The 19764-nt window shown below is 41.7% G+C and overlaps 1 protein-coding gene across 13 annotated transcripts in view; it reads right to left on the bottom strand.

Moving 5' to 3' along the window:
• The window catches only part of LOC149218439 (NAC domain-containing protein 54-like), a 272481-nt gene that overhangs the window by 112932 nt on the left and 139785 nt on the right, over positions 1 to 19764 (bottom strand). The window contains exon 6 of one of the 13 annotated variants that reach the window (XM_089384024.1): positions 12831 to 13192. The exons of 11 other annotated variants lie outside the window; for them this stretch is intronic. In XM_089384024.1, coding sequence (XP_089240150.1) covers positions 13146 to 13192 — 47 coding nt within the window. In that variant the 3' untranslated portion in view covers positions 12831 to 13145. Of the gene's footprint in view, positions 1 to 12830; positions 13193 to 19061; positions 19199 to 19764 lie in introns of those variants that run through there. One more of the 13 variants, XM_089384021.1, reaches the window with a different exon arrangement.

Raw genomic sequence — 19764 nt, forward strand, 5'->3', positions numbered from 1 at the left:
TCTCAGACCAAGATTTTCAAAAACAAGTCAAACGATTCAAAATTTTTGAAGGTTACTCAATAGGTTCAGAAGGTGCCTCAGGAGGCATAGGAACACTCTGGAACAAGAATAAATGGACTCACATCAACCTCCAATCTTGCAATTGGTGGATAAGAACAGAACTCAGAAACAAAGTCTCTCAAGAAGTCTTCAATATATACAACATCTACGCACCAAACCATTATCGGGACAAAGCAACATGCTGGGACTCATTATCCTTAGATTTACAGTCCTCCCACGACAGGAGCATAATTCTGGGAGGAGACTTGAATCTCATAAGAAATGTGGATGAAAAGCTTGGAGGAAACTTTCATTCGGATCCTTCAAGAGAGGCGCTGGAGGCTATAATCCAGACTCATAATCTCATTGACATACCTCCCTTCAACGGGAAATATACATGGAGTAACAAAAGAACAGGCTGCCACAATATCAAAGAGAGGTTAGACAGATTTCTCGTGCAGGAAAGAATCGCAGCAAGCTTCTCTTCCATCAAGAGTAAAATCATTCAAGCTTCGGCCTCTGATCACAAACCTGTGGTGATGAATATGGAAAAAGGGAGAAACTTGGGGCCCCTCCCCTTCAAATACAATAAAATCTGGGATTATAAAGAAGACTTCCGCTCCCTCGTTCAAAAACAGTGGGCAAAGGAAGTTTTGGGATCGCCTCACTACATCTGGGAAACCAAATTAAAATCCCTAAGAGCAGTCATTAAACAATGGGCCAAGGAAAACGCAGCAACGGAGAAGAGGAAAAAAGCGGATCTGTATACGCAGATGGAGCAGTGGAACAAAGAAAAGGAGAACAGCCAACCCACAAATGAAGATATAATCCATGAAAATGAAATGTACAGGGAGCTATATAGACAAAATAGAGCTGAGGAAGAGGAACAAAGGCAGAAATCGAGGTGCCTATGGCTGAGGGTTGGAGACAAAAATACCTCTTTCTTCCACAACAACATAAAGCTCAGGCGCGCCGGAAATCAGATAGATAAAATAGAGGCAGAAGGGAAAGAGTACAACGACCAAGATGAAATTAAAGAGGCGGCTTTCAATCACTTTAAATCTCTTCTAACAGCAGTCCCTCAGAAGTCGGGCAGCTCTGATTTTCTCAGCGCAGTAGAGGGTAAAATCTCAGACTCTCAAAACAAAGATCTGGATCAGGAGGTCACAGAAGAGGAAATCAGATCGACAACTTTTAATATGCAACAGGACAAGGCCCCGAGCCCTGATGGATTTACGGTGGCCTTTTACCGAAACCATTGGGACACAATCAAAAAAGAATTTGTGCAGATGGTCAAAAATGTTTTTAAAAATCACAAGATGGGAGAAAACACAAAATCCTCACACCTTGCTCTCATCCCTAAGGACGTTAACCCTCGTTCTTTTGACCGCTTCTAGCCAATTTCCCTCTGTAATGTCTCCTACAAGATTGTCACCAAAATTCTTGCCAATAGGCTCAAAAAGCTCCTTCCTCATTTAATCTCAGAGAACCAAGGGGGATTTGTTCCCCACAGGAAAATCACAGATAATGTCATTCTTATTCAAGAGGCAATCCACAACAGCATCAGCAGGAAGGAACGAGGCATGATAATCAAACTAGACATGGCAAACGCTTTCGATAGAGTCGACCACCACTTCCTAACAGCAGTTCTCAAAAATTTCGGGGTTTCAAAAAATTTTATAAGCATCATCTCAGGATGCATCTCCAATCCTTGGACTGCTCCTCTGATTAATGGCCGCCCAAGTAGGTATTTTAGAAGCACCAGGGGATTGAGGCAAGGCTGCCCTCTCTCTCCCTTCTTATACATCATTATGGCGGAAACTCTGAGTATTCACTTAGAAAAACTCCGCAAGCAAAAAGAGATCACTGGAATTGGTATAGAAAGAGGGACTAAAGAGATTAATCATTCGCTCTTTGCGGATGATACCCTTCTCATTGGGGGAGCCTCAAGCCTAATGGCAAAAAGATTCAAGAAAGTCTTGGATGCCTTCCTAGCTGCCTCTGGAGGGATGCTGAATAACAAAAAATGCAAGATCTACACCTGGAATGTCTCTGACCAAATCAGGCAAAGAATCTCTTTGATACTGGACATTCCAGTGCAAAGGAATTGGAGTTACTTCTCTTATCTAGGTCTGCCTTTAGCCAAAGAAACAGTCAAGGCTGAGATCTGGGCCAAACACATAGAAAAGATGAGAGTCTCCTTCAAAGTTGGGGAGTTTCTTGGCTAAATCTAGCTGGTAGAACGACCCTTATAAAGGCTATCCTCTCTACTCTCCCCATCTACCAATATGCGGTCACTTTGGCTCCCGCTAGTACACATAAGCACATGGAACTATTAATGAGAAGTTTCCTCTGGTAGGGGGGAAAGCAAGAATCTAAGAAATTTAGCCTTGTCAAATGGGATCAAGTCATCCTTCCCTATGACAAAGGTGGGCTAGCCATTAAAATTCCGAGCCTCTCCAACCGGGCTATGGGTGGAGGTTTTGAAAAGGAAATACCTGAATGGACCAAATTCTAATCTACTTTCCGAAACAATAGCTGAAAGATCTTGCACCCCTGTTTGGAAGCTCATTAAAAAAGTCCTTCCACAGTTCAGAGAGAACATTTCCAAAGTACCTAGAAGCGGCAAGGAGGTCAATATCTGCACTGATAGAATCATGGGCGCCAGACCAAGAAACCACCTCCAAAATCTCAGGCCTCTGCACATTTGGATGGAAGCTAAAAATTTAACCTCCTTGTAAGATATTTCAATATGGGATCAAAACACCTGGCAAGGTTGGAAGGACCTTCAAATTCCCAATGAACTCAGAGATCTATGGCTCAATCTTAAGGTCTCCCTCACAGGCGCTGCACCCACCAACAGAGGGGCTGAAGATAGGTATATATGGGACCCAAGCGGTGGGAAATTCACTGTCAAAGATGGTTACAAATTTCTCCAGGCATCCACTTCAACAGCCAAATGGAACCTCTTCACAACTGTATGGAAATCAGAATGCATACCAAAGGTCAAACATTTCAATTGGACTCTCCTCAAAGGAAAGGTGCTTACAGCTGAAAATCTAAGGAAAAGAGGGATCTTGGGGCCATCAATATGTTGCTTCTGTCGCGCTGAGGAGGAGAGTAGCCACCATCTATTCTTCCACTGCCCCCTCGCTCAAAGTTGTTGGACTCAGATTGCTAGACCAATGGAAATTGAAGAGACTTTTGATCAGCTATCCTCCCTTCAAAAAAACTGGGTAAAATGTTATCCTTTTCCTAAGAAAGGTAAAAACAATATCATCCGTCTGTGGAAATGCATCCCAGCTACCCTTAGTTGGCAAATCTGGTTAGCTAGGAATAACTGTATTTTCAATGACAAGAAGCCCAATCCTGCCCGCATTCTGGCAAAAACAACAGCGCTCATATCTGAAACAATAAGTGCAAACTTGGTCGCTCCTCCAGACCAATCAAGCTGGCACAAAGAAGAGATGGAATGGTACAACAAATTCTGCATCAACTACAGCAACAAACATCTAGCTCACCCCAAAGCATGCACGAGAAGAATACACTGGAAGCTCAGAGGCACAAAGGAAGAAGTAAGTCAATGGATCCTAGACTAGAATCGCCCTACTTTGCATTTCGACGGGGCCTCCAAAAATAACCCGGGGGAAGCTCGAGCAGGGGGTATCATAAAGGACAGCCAAGGCAAAACTCTTGTAAGCTACGAATGGGGATTGGGCCAAATGTCCAACAATTTGGCAGAAGCTTACAGCCTCTACTTAGGCACCATCATTCTGAACCGGCTGAGAATTAGGAATCCAATTATAGTGGGAGACTCGGCCATCGTCATTGCAACTATGGTGTCGGGGACAAAATTTAAAAAAGAGGCCCTTAATAATGTAAAGCACAGGATTGAGGATAACATCAAAGAAATGGGGGACACGACCTTCAAACATGTCCTAAGAGACAACAACACAGAAGCGAATCACTATGCCTCTAAGGCATCCAACAGACAGATCGACCAAGTTAAGGAAAATGACTCCATATATGAAAAACCAATCCCGTAGTCGGCTTAGCTGCCTGTCAAACTCTCTGACCAGTCATACCAGCATATACCCGACCTTCTGTCTAATCATTCCCCACCCTTCCTCTTGTGATCTCTGGCCAAACTCAGTCAAGTCGCACGCAGCCTGTCACACCTTGAACTACGATCCCCCCTTCTCCATGTTCACCACTCATTATTTCTGGACCGATCACAGGATCTCGATCTCCTAGTTTTCTCGTGGCTCTCTCACGCAGAATTTAAGTAGGAGTCTTTTCAAAATCTCCATAGACTGCTGCAAAGATTTTAAGTCTGATGCTAATCCTAGCCAGACCATTGAGTTCATGTCGTACTCACGGCTCGCTCACCCTCCCATTCCGCTTTATATATCCATTAACCCTTCTCTCTACGAGCACATCAGAAACCCGTCCCTATACTCGCAGGAGAGTAAAGGTCCTATATTTGGCAATCAACTCAAGAAGTTCTGCATCAAGAGAGGCCGCCATCCGTTCAACACTGTTGTGAGATCGTTCTCTAAAGCTCCCAGGGGCGTTAGCAATCTCCAAGCTCGGAAGACCGCCTTCAGCTCGGTTGCTCTTCTCCTCGACGATAGTTTGGTAAATCTCTGTGCCTGGTCTTTCATTTTATGTGTGGTTTCTCCCCTGATCTGCTCCCTCTTCTTGGCATTTCCCCCTTTTTCTTCAGGTCTCCCTTTCCTTCTTTTCTACCCCAGTCCCTTCTCCCTGTTCCCGCACTGCATCCCCTTCCCCAACAGCTCCCTAGAAATGGCTGAGATCCCGGAAAACAGAGTGCATGCTGAGGCTCCGGAAAATCGAGAGCAACCCGAGAATCCTCTGGACAGAGTGATTGCAAACAACAACTGCTCGCTGTGTAAAGCCCATTGCTTTATGATAGCAAGGTTTGTCAAACATTTCAATGAGCTCAAAGAGGACTTTTAGGCAGATAGCAGATCAAAGAGAAAGAAACTGGAAAAACAAAAAGCAAAGATAGAAAGCCTAAAGGAAAAATGTAACCACATGGAGGAGGCAATCGCCCACATCAAATTTATCACTCAGAGTATGCAAGCTGAGACTTCAACCAGAGCAAGCGTTAAGAAAGAACCCCAGATTGATGACTCTCTCAATTAGCTTTAGCAATCTGACTAATGACTAGCAAATTTTGTCTTCTCGCAGGTCTGTTTGTAAGGCTATACAGCCGTTTTCTTTTCCAATCTGTACTACTCAAGTTTTCCTATAAGAAGTCAGGGTCTGCGAACCCATTTTGGACTTCTCCTTATCTATTTCCACCCACTTACGTAACAAGACTTGGCTCCAAGCAGTTTTATAATATATAAGTACCCGATCATGTTAAAAAAAAATAAAAGTGGCTCAACTGATCCAAGGTCTTGTCTATGCCAAAATGCCCGAATAAACCTCCATTATGATTTTCCTGGATTAAGTTCTCTCTCATAGAACATTCAGGAATACACAACTGCCCTCCTTTGAATAGCAACCCTTCCTGCATATTATAGTCTAGCCATGAGTTGTTATCTCTCAACAATGGATTTTGGCAAGCTTCATAAGCTTCCTTAAAATCTGCATCTGCCTCATACAAGTCCTTAAGATGTTCAAATCCTAATACTTGTATCGTACTTTCCTGTAGGATCAAATTCCTCCTGCTTAACACATCTGCCACTTTGTTGGCTTGACCGCTGATGTGTTTCAACACAAACGTAAAACTCTGCAGGTACTCCACCCACTTCGCATGTTTATGGTTCAGCTTATGCTGCTGCATAATATACTGCAATGCAGAATTGTCTGAAAATAAGACAAATTCATTGGCCAACAGATAATGTCTCCAATGCTTTAGCGCTTGAACCACTGCATAAAATTCCTTGTCATAAGACGTGTACTTTTGCCTACTTTCATTTAGTTTCTCACTGAAATAGGCTACTGGCTTGTCCTCTTGGCTGAGTACTGCACCAATGGTTGTCCCACTGGCATCACAACGAACTTGAAAAAGTTTGTTAAAGTCTGGTAATCTCAAAATCGGTTTTTTAGTAATTTTCCTTTTGAGCAGCTGAAAACTCTTCTCTGCCATTTCTGTCCAATGGAAAGGTTGATTTTCCTTCTTAATGGTGTCCACCATGGGTGCACAAATCCCACTGAAATTTTTAATAAATTTCTGATAAAAACTCGCCAATCCATGAAAACTCCGTACCTCAAACAAACTTTTAGGAGACGGCCAACTAACTATGGCTGCAACCTTTTCTGGATCCATTTTTAGTTCATTCTCGGAAATCAAAAATCTCAAATAAATTAACTCTTTCTTGAAAAAAGAACATTTCTTCAAATTTATTAGTAATTTATTTTGCTGCAATTTTTCCAATACATACCTCACATGTCGAAAATGCTCTTCCTTCGTCTTGCTGAATATAAGTATATCATCCAGATATACAATCACAAATTTACCAATGAATTCCTTTAGCATCTTGTTCATCAATCGCATGAACGTGCTAGGGGCATTTCTCAATCCAAATGGCATAACCAGCCATTCGTACAAGCCTTCATTAGTCTTGAAAGCTGTCTTCCACTCGTCACCTTCTCAAATTCTGATTTGGTGGTAGCCGCTTTTCAGGTCTATCTTTGAAAAGTACGCTGCTCCACTCAAACAATCCATCATATCATCCATCCGAGGTAAAGGGAACCTGTACCTGATAGTGATCTTTTTAATGGCCTGGGAATTAGTGCACATTCGCCACTCACCTCCTTTCTTGGGAGCTAAAACAGTCGGAACTGCACAAGGGTTTAAACTCTCCCGAATCAGTCCTTTATCCAACAACTCCTGCACCTGATTCCGGATTTCTTCATTATCCTTCGGACTCATCCGGTAGGAAACCTTGTTTGGCAAACTGGCTCCTGGAATAAAATCAATATGGTGACTAATGCTCTGCTTCGGTGGTAATTTGTCTGGTAGATCGTCTACCACAATATCACTAAATTCCTGCAGCATGTCCTGTATTTCTTTAGGTAAGTCAGTGACTTCAGTATGGATCAACACTGGTTTTGGCCTTTGGACAACTGCATACTTCACCTCATCATCCTTCATCTGTCGCAGAAACTCTTTTCTGCCTAACAGTAATGCTTTTGTCCCACTGGTTTCTACAGCATCCTCTTCCTTCATGGGCACTAGCGTATGCTTTATCCCATCTTTAAAAAACTTGTAACAATTTTTTTCTCCATCATGGACGACCTTCCTATCATATGGCCATGGTCTGCCCAGCAGAATATGGCACAGGTCCATAGACTTGATATCGCAAGTCACCTTGTCCTTGTACTTGCCAATATGAAACTCTACTTCACACTGCTCATTGACCAGCAGTTTGTGACCTTTCTGCAACCAAGACACCCTATATGGAGTTGGGTGCTTCAACTTTTTCAAACCCAATTTCCCCACCATTTCAGTAGCTACCAAATTATCAGTACTTCCACTATCTATGATTAATTTGCAGCATTTCCCATGCGAATTGCACACAATCCGGAACAATGCTTTCCTCTGTGTCTGATCATCTACTTCCTTAGCTGGTTTTAATAATACCTTGTTCAACACCAAGGCTTCCCCGGTTTCTGGCATATTTTCCACCTCCTGTGGTGGTGCCTCTGCCTCATCGGGTTGAGCGACATATTCTCCCCTCTGCCCAGTTTTTTCATTTTCAAGACATTCAAAGGACCTGTGTCCCCACTTGTGACACTTGTAACAATGATAGGCATTTCCTCTGCCTCTGCCATTACCTCTTCCTTGCTGGTATGACCTTCCTCCTCTGGTGTTACCTTCCCTTTCAGTCTGTCCCGAAGTCTTCGAACTACTGCCCTCTTCATTGTTGTTGGCAGTCTTGCCTCTGCCAAAGGTCTGGCCCCGACCTCTACCAAAACCACGTCCTCTTCTGGCATTCTGTTTCCCAGCAATCTTTTCCTTCGCCTTCAAAGCACTCTGATAAGCTTCCTCTATGGTCTTAGGGGAAAGAATACTAATTTCGTCTAGGATCTCCATCCGTAGACCATTTACAAACCTCGTTGTTTTCTCAAAGGTATCTTCAACATAACCAGCTCTCAGGTTAACTTTATAAAATTCTTCAGTATATTCCTTTACGGTCATCATTCTCTGCCTCAGGTTCTGTACTTTTCTATAAAGGGCAATTTGATAATCTTTAGGCAGAAACTTGCTCTTCATTCTAGCTACCATCCTGTCCCATATTTTAATCAATGGTTTGTTCAATCTCCTCCTTTCTGCCTGTACACTGCCCCACCATAGTGCTGCATGTCCCTTCAATTTGGTGACAGCGAACCTGATCCTCTTTATCTTCGCTGATTTCTTCATACTCAAAATATTTATCTAGTTCACTTATCCAGTCTAACAATGCCTCTGTGGACAAACTGCCATCATAATTAGAGAGCTCTGGTCTTGGATTGCTGCTAGCCAACAAAACTGACCTCAATAATTTAATTTTTGGTCCTTCGTCATCTGACCCATCCGTCATGGCTATGTTTTCCTCCTCACTATCATCCCCAGCTTCTGGATCTCTACGCCTTCCTGCTTCCACTGTTGCCAAACGTGCAATTAAATCCCTAATTTCTTCTCGTAACCCTTCATTTTCTACTCTTCTGATGGCTCTTCCTCCATCCCTTCTTCCTACCTCCATCTTGGCTGGGAGAAAGGAACAACCTGCTCTGATACCAAAAATTGGTGGCGATCCCGAGGAGGGACACGTAGCTGTGACCGTTTAATTCTTTTGGTTTCGAATTAAATTTAGTGGCAAGGTTTTGGTATATGACTTTAATGTGGTTTATTGTATGTTGTCCGCCCTACGTACTGGCCTCGAGCTTGCAACCATGGCTTATCACTTTCACCGAGGGTGTTTGGAGTTCATTTCTTCTTTGCTATGATTTGGCTCTGTGGGTGCTTGGTGCTTTCACCTATTTCTTGCAATGGTTGGTAAGTATCGTGCTTTGATTGTCCCGTATGGTGGTTTGTTGTGCTTCGCTGGTTCTCTGTGGTTTGTTGGTGCTGTGCCTCTGCTCGCTCTCTGTGGTGACTCACTGCTCTAGTTTTTGGAGGGTTTTAGGTCATTTTCCACCCGCAAGCCTATTTGTTTCTTTCATTTGGCTCAAGCTTCGTTTCTGCTCTGTTTATGGTGATTTGTATGTTTGATGTTAGGTCTGGTGATGGTCCGACTCTGCAAACACAAGTTCCTACTTAGCTGCTGCACGGGACGGCTCGACGAACTTGCTCTAAGGTAATCTTCTCGTTCCAATTTCAATTTCACCCTTCGTTTTTGAGATTCTAACGCTCTAGCTCCACACTTTCTAGGTTATAGATTTTGTACAGTAAACTTTGTTGAATGAAAAATGAAAATGAAATGTACAGGAAATGCTTAAAGTGTTGAATATAATAGTACCTGGTTTTTTTGTTGAGGAAAAAAAAAAGAAAAATATATGCTGGTGTACCTCTGTTTGGTTCTCGGTTTTGAAATGCTTCCTGATACAAAATTCTTGTCGATGCTTGTTCGGATCTTTTAATAAATTGTTTCACTGTCTTGCTTTCATTTTGATACCTGAAACATCTATGCACAGGGAATATAATAAAAATTAATCTACTTCCTTAATGACAGATTTTTGAATTGTTTGCTTCTATAGAGATTCAAATAATTGTAAATTACAACTTCTGGGCTCTCTCTCCTCTCTGGATGGCAGCCCCTCCATCCTCTCTAGTTTTTCCTTTTCAATGCATTATTAGCAGTTTCTTTACAGTTGAGGAACTGTTCCTCAATTACTTTTCAGTTGTTTAACAATTTCTTCAAACAAGTCCCTAACTAATCCTATCTTGATCTGCTTGCCTAATTTTAAAAACTAACAATGGTTGAGTCAGCCTTAATTTTAAATGAAACAAAATGAAACAGAAACTCAAAGTGTTTTCCTCTCTGTCCAACAAAATAAAATAAAATAAAAACATTTCCCAGCTGTCGCCTTTTCACTCGGATGCTCCTGCATCATAGATGCACCTACATCAAAAACCCTCGTATGAACGCATATTATATTATAATGAATTGAATTTTAACACAACAATTCAAATCACAATGTAATTCAAATCTCCATTACGTGCAAGTATTCGATATGAGATATTTATACAAGTGGATGTGAACCCAAGGTAGGTTCTACATCCCTAAACTAACTCCCACAATGTCTCTCATAATCCATAAAACCTCTCACATAATTCATTATCCCTAGATAAGAGCTAACTAACCCTCAAACCTCTCAAATCTTCCAAAATACTAGGTAGGTTCACATCCCTAAACTAACTCCCACAATATCTCTCATAATCCATTGAACCTCTCACATAATTCCTTATCCCTAGATAAGAGCTAACTAACCCTCAAACCTCTCAAATCTTCCAAAATACTTTAATTAAATCCTAACTTTGTAAACTAACTCCCTTAGTAAATAGTCAACCCTAAGTTAGATGCACCTACATCAAAAACCCTCGTATGAACACATATTATAATGAATTGAATTTTAACACAACAATTCAAATCACAATGTAATTCAAATGTCCATTACGTGCAAGTATTCGATATGAGATATTTATACAAGTGGATCTAAACCCAAGATAGGTTCTACATCCCTAAACTAACTCCCACAATATCTCTCATAATCCATAAAACCTCTCACCTAATTCCTTATCCCTAGATAAGAGCTAACTAACCCTCAAACCTCTCAAATCTTCCAAAATACTCTAATTAAATCCTAACTTTGTAAACTAACTCCCTTAGAAAATAGTCAACCCCAAGTTAGATGCACCTACATCAAAAACCCTCGTATGAAAGCATGTTATAATGAATTGAATTTTAACACAACAATTCAAATCACGATGTAATTCAAATCTCCATTAGGTGCAAGTATTCGATATGAGATATTTATACAAGTGGATTGAACCCAAGGTAGGCTCTACATCCCTAAACTAACTCCCACAATATCTCTCATAATCCATAAAACCTCTCATCTAATTCCTTATCCCTAGATAAGAGCTAACTAACCCTCAAACCTCTCAAATCTTCCAAAATACTCTAATTAAATCCAAACTTTGTAAACTAACTCCCTTAGTAAATAGTTAACCCTAAGTTAGATGCACCTACATCAAAAACTCTCACGTATACAATGCATATTATAATGAATTGAATTTTAGCACAACAATTCAAATCACAATGTAAGTCAAATCTCCATCAAGTGCAAGTATTAAATATGATCATCTTATTTAAAGGCACAACTAGGTATAGAGATGACATAATGCATACTAGACACAACGTACAAAGGCGGATAGATTAAAAACTAATTATTGCCCCAAACACAATCCAAATAATGAAAATTAGTCGTGATATCATAGACCATAGCAGTTGACAACAATGGATGACATCATTTTAATGATTTGATCACTTTAAAGCACATAGATTAAAAACTAATTATTGCCCCCAAACACAATCCAAATAATGAAAATTAGTCGTGATATCATAGACCATAGGAGTTGACAACGATGGATGACATCATTTTAATGATTTGATCACTTTGGAGTTGGCAACGATGGATGACATCATTTTAATGATTTGATCAATTTGCTGTTAGGCCAAGGTCTCATGTGCATATTTAGTTGAACCAACCCCAATTGTGAAAGTCAACCCATGTACTAGGTTGCATTCACTCAAAATAGTATTAAAGAAAGTTAATTATTGCATTTAAACATAAATTGAAAACATAATCATGGTTATTTTCATGTAAGAACAATGAAAGCTATAAACATTAATTAAGCTATAATAATGATTATTGTCTAGTAAAATTAATAAAAGTTGCAAGCATTAATAAAATAATAATTATGATAATTTTTCAATAGAATAATCAAAACTATAAACATTTGCAAGTGTTAAAAATTATAATCAAATTCCACAAAAATATTTACAATCATATTCTTCCTTTATTTGATAAGTATAAGAAATATATACATTAATAAAATTTTAGGCATTGTATTCTCCTAGGAATATCAAAATCATTAAAAATAATCATCATAAAATATTATAGTGAAAATTTCATCTATCATAACTATAATATTCATTGTAATTAAAATTCCATTTTATCATTTTTACAAGTTTGAAAACAATCATTAAAACTATGAATATTAATGAAATTATGATTATTTCTATTCTCTATTCATAATATTTGAAATTATAACTATCCAAAATCAATCATTTTTAACAATCTTCTATTCTTTTATAATAATCAAATTATAAACATGACATTATAATCGAATTTTCATCCATCTATTTCTACCATTTGCATTATTCTCAATTATTTGATAAAATTAACAAAATTTATACATTAATAACCATAAAGCATTTTACTTAAAATTTATCAATCATTTTTACAATTTTTCATTTAACCAACAAATCAAAATTATAAACATAACTAAAAATTTAATAACGTGTATACTAAAAGAAATCAAATTGTATATGGCCAATCATGAACATTATAATCAAATTTTCAATCAAAATTGTATATAACTAATCATTAAACTTACCAACATTAATACTTTACAATCACAATTACTATTTAATAAGAATACTCAACCATAAACATTCTCCATAAAATATTACAAATAAAATTTTAATTTTTTCCACTGGAAAAATCCGTAAAGTTTTCATTAATATATGAAAAGATTACATATGTAGATGCTATAGCATATGCCATGATCGCTGTGGATCTGTACAAAGATACAAAAATTACATATATTCCTGTCTGATATAAAACATTTTGAGCTCTGTTTATCTATCAAATGTTTTGTTGCTTGTCAGCAACCTTCAGTCTGTTCAAAGAAAGAGTAAACTTATGCATAAAGCTGTGTTCTGTAATGTTGCTGCCGAGTCAAAAATATTAGGAGTGTGGTGGACCCGCTGTAGGATAACCCGGGTCTATATATGGCCTATGATAAAATTTCTGTTCTTGCTGATCCAAAAATTTTGTGATCTCCCATGTTCCACGTTCCATCAGCGCGGCCTCCTTTGACAGCTTGTCAGCTGCCATATTATGCTCCCTGTAAATGTGAGCAACAGAGATATGGTTAAAAACCTCTTTGAGTTGCCGAACTTCATCAAATATGACTCTGAGTGTGTGCAAGTGGCATATTGAGATCTCATTGAACCAGTTTATGATAATCTGTGAGTCTCCAAATATGTTAATACTAGAGCACTGATGACTAATAGCAAAGTGAAGGAGATGGCGTAAAGTGATTAGCTCCGTGAAATTGTTGGTGCCTGCCCCCAGACCCGCTTTGATATGATATGAAAGATTCGTGGAAATGTGCAGAATGAAACCACCCCCACAGCTTTGGGCATTTGTAGCACCATCGAAATACGCCCAGGGAGTACTCTGATCAATGATGGGAGGGGGATTTGGTCGACGAGTCTTTGGGGGAGGCGGCTCAGGCAGTTCTCTGAAAGCAGAAATGATGCTGGCTTCAATGAGCGGCCAGACAGGTGGTTTATCATCAAAGATCACACGATTCCTCACTTTCCATATGATCCAGTTAACAACTATTGGGAGATTAGCTTCTTTCTTTCCCTTGTGCTGATTACCCCAGTCTGTCCAAGCACTGATAGCATCGGGCCCATTCCATTCTCCGGTATAATTGATGAATGGTTTTATATTGCTCCAAACCTGCTGTACAGAATTGCATTTTAGAAATAGATGCACAGTAGATTCGGACTCAGCCTTGCAAAGTGCGCATCTGGTCGGACCATAATGAGATCGACGCATGAGAAAGTCACCAGTAGGAACCCTGTTCCGGAGGACACACCATGTAAATAATTTTGAGCGAGGGGAGGCCGAGAGTTTCCATATATGATGCCACCATTTGTCAAGTACCTCCGGCTTCTTATGAATGATAAGATGCAAGTAACCCTCCTTTGGGGAGTACAGTCCGCTGTCCGCCTGATACCAGATCAGTTCGTCTGGGCCCTCAGTAATCCTAATGTGAGATTCCGTCAATGCCGCACAGTAATCTTGCCAGATTGTGTGCCATCGCAGGGGAATATTTAATTGAATTGCTGACTGCCAGGCCTGGTGAAATATGTCTGATCGATTCTGGTCTGCTATCTGCGCAATAGTCTTAGTGCCCTGAGAAAATAGGTAGTCCACCAAATCCTGTGGGAGTAGGTGTCGACCACCACATCCGCTCCAGGGGTCAAGTCCAATACGAGCCCTGTCTCCACTTTTGATTCTCCAAACTATGTTATCCCGGATGAGTGGAAGGGCATGGAGCAGAGCCTTCCAGATAGATGAGATTCCAACTTTGTTCCAGTTGGGCTGTCTGAGCCAATCCATAGTGTTTTGAGGCCAAATATATTTGTGATATACAATAGAAGTCCATAGGCTATGAGTAGTCATCAGGGCCCATCCCATCTTTGCCGCCAGAGCACATGCGAAGGTGGGTAGGTCCTTTAGCCCCCACCCACCCCATTTCTTTGGGAGGGCTATCGAGTTCCATCCTACCCAGGCAAATGTGCGCTTTTCATGTTTTCCAGCCCAAAGATACCTGTTGCAGAGCCTCTGTAGTTTAGATAAAATATTGCGGGGTATCCAGGCAAGCGCCATCCAAAATACTGGTGTAGCCTCCAGAACAGATTTGATCAATGTTAGTCTGCCTGCCCTGGACAGATAGCGAAAGCTCCAGCATGTGATCCTTTTCTCAATCTTTGTAACCAACCAAACCCAGTCCGCGATCTTTTGAGAGGTGGGTTTAAGCCAGTATCCCAGGTATTTGAGCCCTCTATCCAGGGGTTGGGTAGAGAAAGGATAGGCTTGACTAGCAGCCAAGGATTCATTTACTGTGGTGCCGACCATAGTGATGGAAGATTTTGCCTGATTTATCTCCATTCCTGTAGCATGTGCAAATAGTTTTAAGATTCTGTTGAAGGTGGTGGTATCTTGTATGCTGCCATCTAACATAATAAGCACATCGTCAACGAATAACAGATGGGTAAGATAACAATCCTCGGATATTTTGAGGCCCTTGATGGCTCCATCCCTTCTTGCAGAGATAATTAGACGGCTCAGAGCTTCCATTACCAGAATGAAGAGAAGAGGTGACAGAGGGCAGCCTTGTCGAAGACCTCTTTCGGAATGAAAGAAATGAGAGGCAGCCCCATTGATAAGGATGCTGAAGGTAGGGGAAGTAACACAAGCCATAATCCAATTGATAAAGGGGAGGGGGAAACCCAGATGAATGAGGATCATTTTAATGTAGAGCCAACTTACACGGTCGAAAGCCTTTGAGAGATCAATCTTGAGGAGAATACTTTTAAGCCGCTTAGTCTAGATGGAGTGAATTGCTTCCTGGGCAGATCCAATTGCTTCATGGATTTGTCTATGTTCAAGGAAAGCAAACTGCTGAGGGGCGATATGATTTGACAGAATGGGCCGAATCCTATTGGCGATGATCTTTGATATGATTTTGTAGAGGACATTACAGAGAGATATGGGCCTGAAATCGTCGAAAGATGAAGGGGAATCAGCTTTAGGAATGAGGGCAATGAAGGTGGAATTTATAGCATGGTATATCTGACCTGTAGTTCGGCTTTCCTCCACTACCTTCAGAATGTCTTCTCCAATGATCTCAAAGAAAGCAGAATAAAATTCAATGGTCCATCCATCAGGTCCAGGGCTCTTCTCCTTCTGAAACCATTTGATGGTATGTTCCAGCTCTTCCATTGTGACAGGGTCGGTAAGTGAGTCACAATCCTCCTCATTTACAAATCTAGGGAAATGTGAAGCCACCCTAATGATTTCCGCCAGATTTGTGCCCGCAGGACTTTTGTATATGCCTCTAAAGTGGGAGGTACCTAAGAGTGAGAGTTTATTGAAAGTATCTGCCAATCCTCCATCAGGCAGGGGGATATTCCATATAGTATTTGCCAACTTCCTTCCCTTTGCATAATTGTGGAAGAATCTAGAATTCTCATCCCCTGCTTTGAGCCAGATTTCCCTGCTCCGAAGTCTAAGCGATTCCTCCTGAGCTTTAGAATGAGATGCTTTTGGTTTTCTAAATTGATGAATCGAGCCTTGTCCTCCATAGATCCGAATGCCAGATTCCTGTCATCCTGGAGAGCTTTGAGTTCTTCTTCCATTCTAATAAGATGTTCATCCTCTCTCTTCTTCTTCTCTTTTGCCCACTCTATAACAATGTGCTTGAGTTCTGTCAAATTTTTAACAAAACCCCTTGCCATCGATGCTTCCCGATTTATAGGGTGGGATTTCCAAAAGTCCGACACTAATTTAGTGAAGCTTTGGTCCTGAAGCCATAGGTGATTGAATTTGAATGGTGCCTTTGGCTTGGGTAGGGGTCCCATAATTTCCAATATGATAGGAGAGTGATCGGAGATCCCTCCTTGTCCTACCCATTGCTTGTATCTGTGGAGATGATGGATCAGAGGTTCCTTCATCAGAAAGCGATCGAGCCTACGGGCAAGTGCTGCAGATCCAATCCTTCTATTCCTCCAAGTTGGGAGAACCTTCATCATAGGGATGTCAATAAAGTCTTTTTGCTCCAGGAGGGATTTCATGAAATCCGAGATGGGATCAATCTGTGCCCTAGTTCCCCAAGATTCTCTGTATCCCATTGAAAAATTTAGGTCTCCTCCCAAGATAATGCGATCATGAGCCATCAGTCTTCTGCTGAGGAGCTGTCTCCAAAAGGTTTCCCTTTGCTGACAAGGCCCGTATACATTGACAATGCGGAGGTGTTGCCCTAGCTCAGCGGAAAAGATATCAACTCCCATGAAACCTGGACCCCCCCAGGATGAGTCCAATCTGATGGTTTTCGGGTTGATGCCAATAGCCAAGCCCCCTGATCTGCCATTCGCATCCAAAGCAATGTAGTTCCAACGAGACGAGATGAGGTTGAGATTGTGAGAGATATTCTCAGCTGATCCCAGAGTTTCTTGCAGGAGGATAATATCAGGATTTTCGACCTCAAAAAGTCGCTTAATGGCAAGTTTTTTGGGGGAACTAGCCAAACCCCTGCAGTTGAAAGAGAGACACTTCATGAGGGACCCCGCTTTGGGGGTTTTGTTGCTCTAAGGACCCCGTCGATGGTGGACTGTCGCCCAGAGGCAACTTCCGCGCCAGCTCGTTTGATAGCTTTGTTGAGATCTGATTTTCTGCCTCGGGTGGAGATGGATCCCATTCCCGGAGCGATGATACCCAGCCCAATCTGAGAATCGGAGAGTTCTGCATGAGATGTCCGAGGGCGAAGGGAGTAGGGGTGGGGGGGATAAATCCGGGGGGATGAATCGGATGGAGAGGAGGGGGATCGGATCAATGAGGGCGAGACAGTGGAAGTGACCAGGGGAGGGAGAGGAGGGATAGGGCAATGCACCATTGAACATGTTACAGAGATATGGGGCTCAGATGATTGCTCATAAGAGGAGGGGGTGCAGGGCGAAGATTTGCAATGCATCCTAGGACCAGCTACTGAATTTAAAAATTCAATTGACTGATCAGAAGACATAGGGATAGAGATAGGATTAGTACCCGATGCCAGTGCTGCCGCCGCAGCCGCTCGAGCCCGAGTCATGGGAGGAGAGGGCACGTCCGTCCTGCTCTGCACCGGATCCACGCGATCATTTGTAGGTTCAGCTTGCTTCAGATCCGATCGGGGGGTGAGAGGAGAGTTCCTTCTGGATGGGATAGGCGAGACCTTTGGAGAGCTATCCTGACTGTTATTCAGTGGGCAATCCTTGTATAGGTGTCCCACTTGATGGCATCGGTTGCAACGGAAAGGGACGCCCTCATAATCCAGTATCTGGGAGCGCCTATAATTTCCCAACTTGAGAGTAATTTTCTCTTCCAATCCTTCTCTGGTATCCAGATGCACCAGAATCCGCGCCATCGACTTCTTTCCAGTGTCCTTGTAAGATCGATCGTGATCCAGGTATGTGCCCAAGGCATTACCAATTTTGGTAAATGCTTCATCTCTCCAGTATTGCAGAGGTAAACCAGGTAACCTAACCCATAGAGGTCCTGCTGCAATTTGTTCTCGCTCGGGATCGAAGAGCGGGGTCCAACGCTTCATTAGAACAGGAGCAGATTCAATATGCCAAAATTTCTCCAGGACAGCATCCGTGTGCCCCTCGAGTGCGAAGTGTAGGGAGAACCATCCCCTTTGCAGAACCTCGACTTCTGGCATCGGTGAAAACAAGCCTTCCCATATTTCCTTCACCCATCGTTTCAGTCGATCCACCGTGTATGTGCGCCCTCTCACATGACCCACCAACACCGTGCGAGAAATCATCAAAGTTTCTTCGAAATCCATCGGGCTGCCGAAATCGACCGTGATGTCTTTTGTGGTTGCCCTCACACACTTGGACTTCCGTTTCTTTGAACGGGGAGCAGATGGGTGGTCGACCAGCGGATTTGTAACCCTAATCTGGGGAGGAGGGATTGTAGGGTTTACATTAGCCGAGGGAGTACTGAAGAAACCAGATGTTTTGACCCCAGAAATCGGATTAGGGATTTGAACAAACACTCCTTGATTCTCATGGGCTATGGTCGAGACAGGCTGCTGGAGAGCGGAAGGGCCGACCTCAGTCGATTCAGGCTGCAGGGGAGAGATAGGGCCCAAAAGCAGAGAATCAGGTGAAAGAGAGGAAAGAATGTGAGCAGTACCAGGGGAGAGTGGCGGAGCTTCCAAGCCGAATTTGATGATGAGGGAGCCGGTAGTGAAACTACCGGAAAAAAGTCCTGTGCTCGAGACCCATCCGCGAGAGGTGGAGCGAAACCCGGCGCAGATAGGCTAGGGTTTTGAAAAATCTGCTGATCCTCCAACGGGTCCTCGGTGTAGTCCACGAGGTCCGTTATCCAATGACCCTCCTTGTCGGTAGATTCCAGTTCGTCTGTCGATTTCCGCAGCTGATCTGTCGTCATGTCGCTGTCCTGATTCCCAAACCGTTTACCAACTGCGATCCTGTGGCTGCGCTCCTGCGGCTTAACCCAATCCTCGCCGAAACGCCGTTTGCGCCATCAGAGCCTCCAACCACTTTTCCTACAAATAAAATTTTAATTATTATAATTGCAAACACTAATAAATTAAAAACATAATGGTTATTTGATAAATAATTATTCTTCAATGAAAATATTTAAAATCAAAAAAATCAAAAACCATAAAATATTATAATCAAAATTCTACATCATTCCACAACATAAATATTCAAAATTATAAATATTTAAAATGAGAAAAACTAAAAACAATAAAACATTATAATCAAAATTCCACATCATTCCATAACATAAATATTCAAAATTGTGATGATGATGATGATGGTTAACGTCCACTGAGACCAAATTGGTCTATCGGACCTATAATTTCTTAATTTCTAATTGTCTGGCTCCTTGTCTTTCTTGGCGAGATTGGTGATGTAGCTTTCTTTTTCTTCTCTACGGTCTTCCAACTTCCTTTATCTTGCATCTCCCTCATCTCTTCTGGTTCTTGGGACATTGGTGTCTTAGCTTCGCGATCTATTGTGTTCGTCCTTTTGGAGATAGTCGGAGAAGAAGTTTGGTCTAGGAGATCTGCTTCGCTGTTAAATGAAGATTTATTTTGCGCGTTAT

This window comes from Pinus tabuliformis, chromosome Q, assembly GCF_031772625.1.
Source record: "Pinus tabuliformis cultivar Carrire ecotype Pingquan chromosome Q, CPIR1, whole genome shotgun sequence".
Classification (NCBI taxonomy): domain Eukaryota; kingdom Viridiplantae; phylum Streptophyta; class Pinopsida; order Pinales; family Pinaceae; genus Pinus; species Pinus tabuliformis.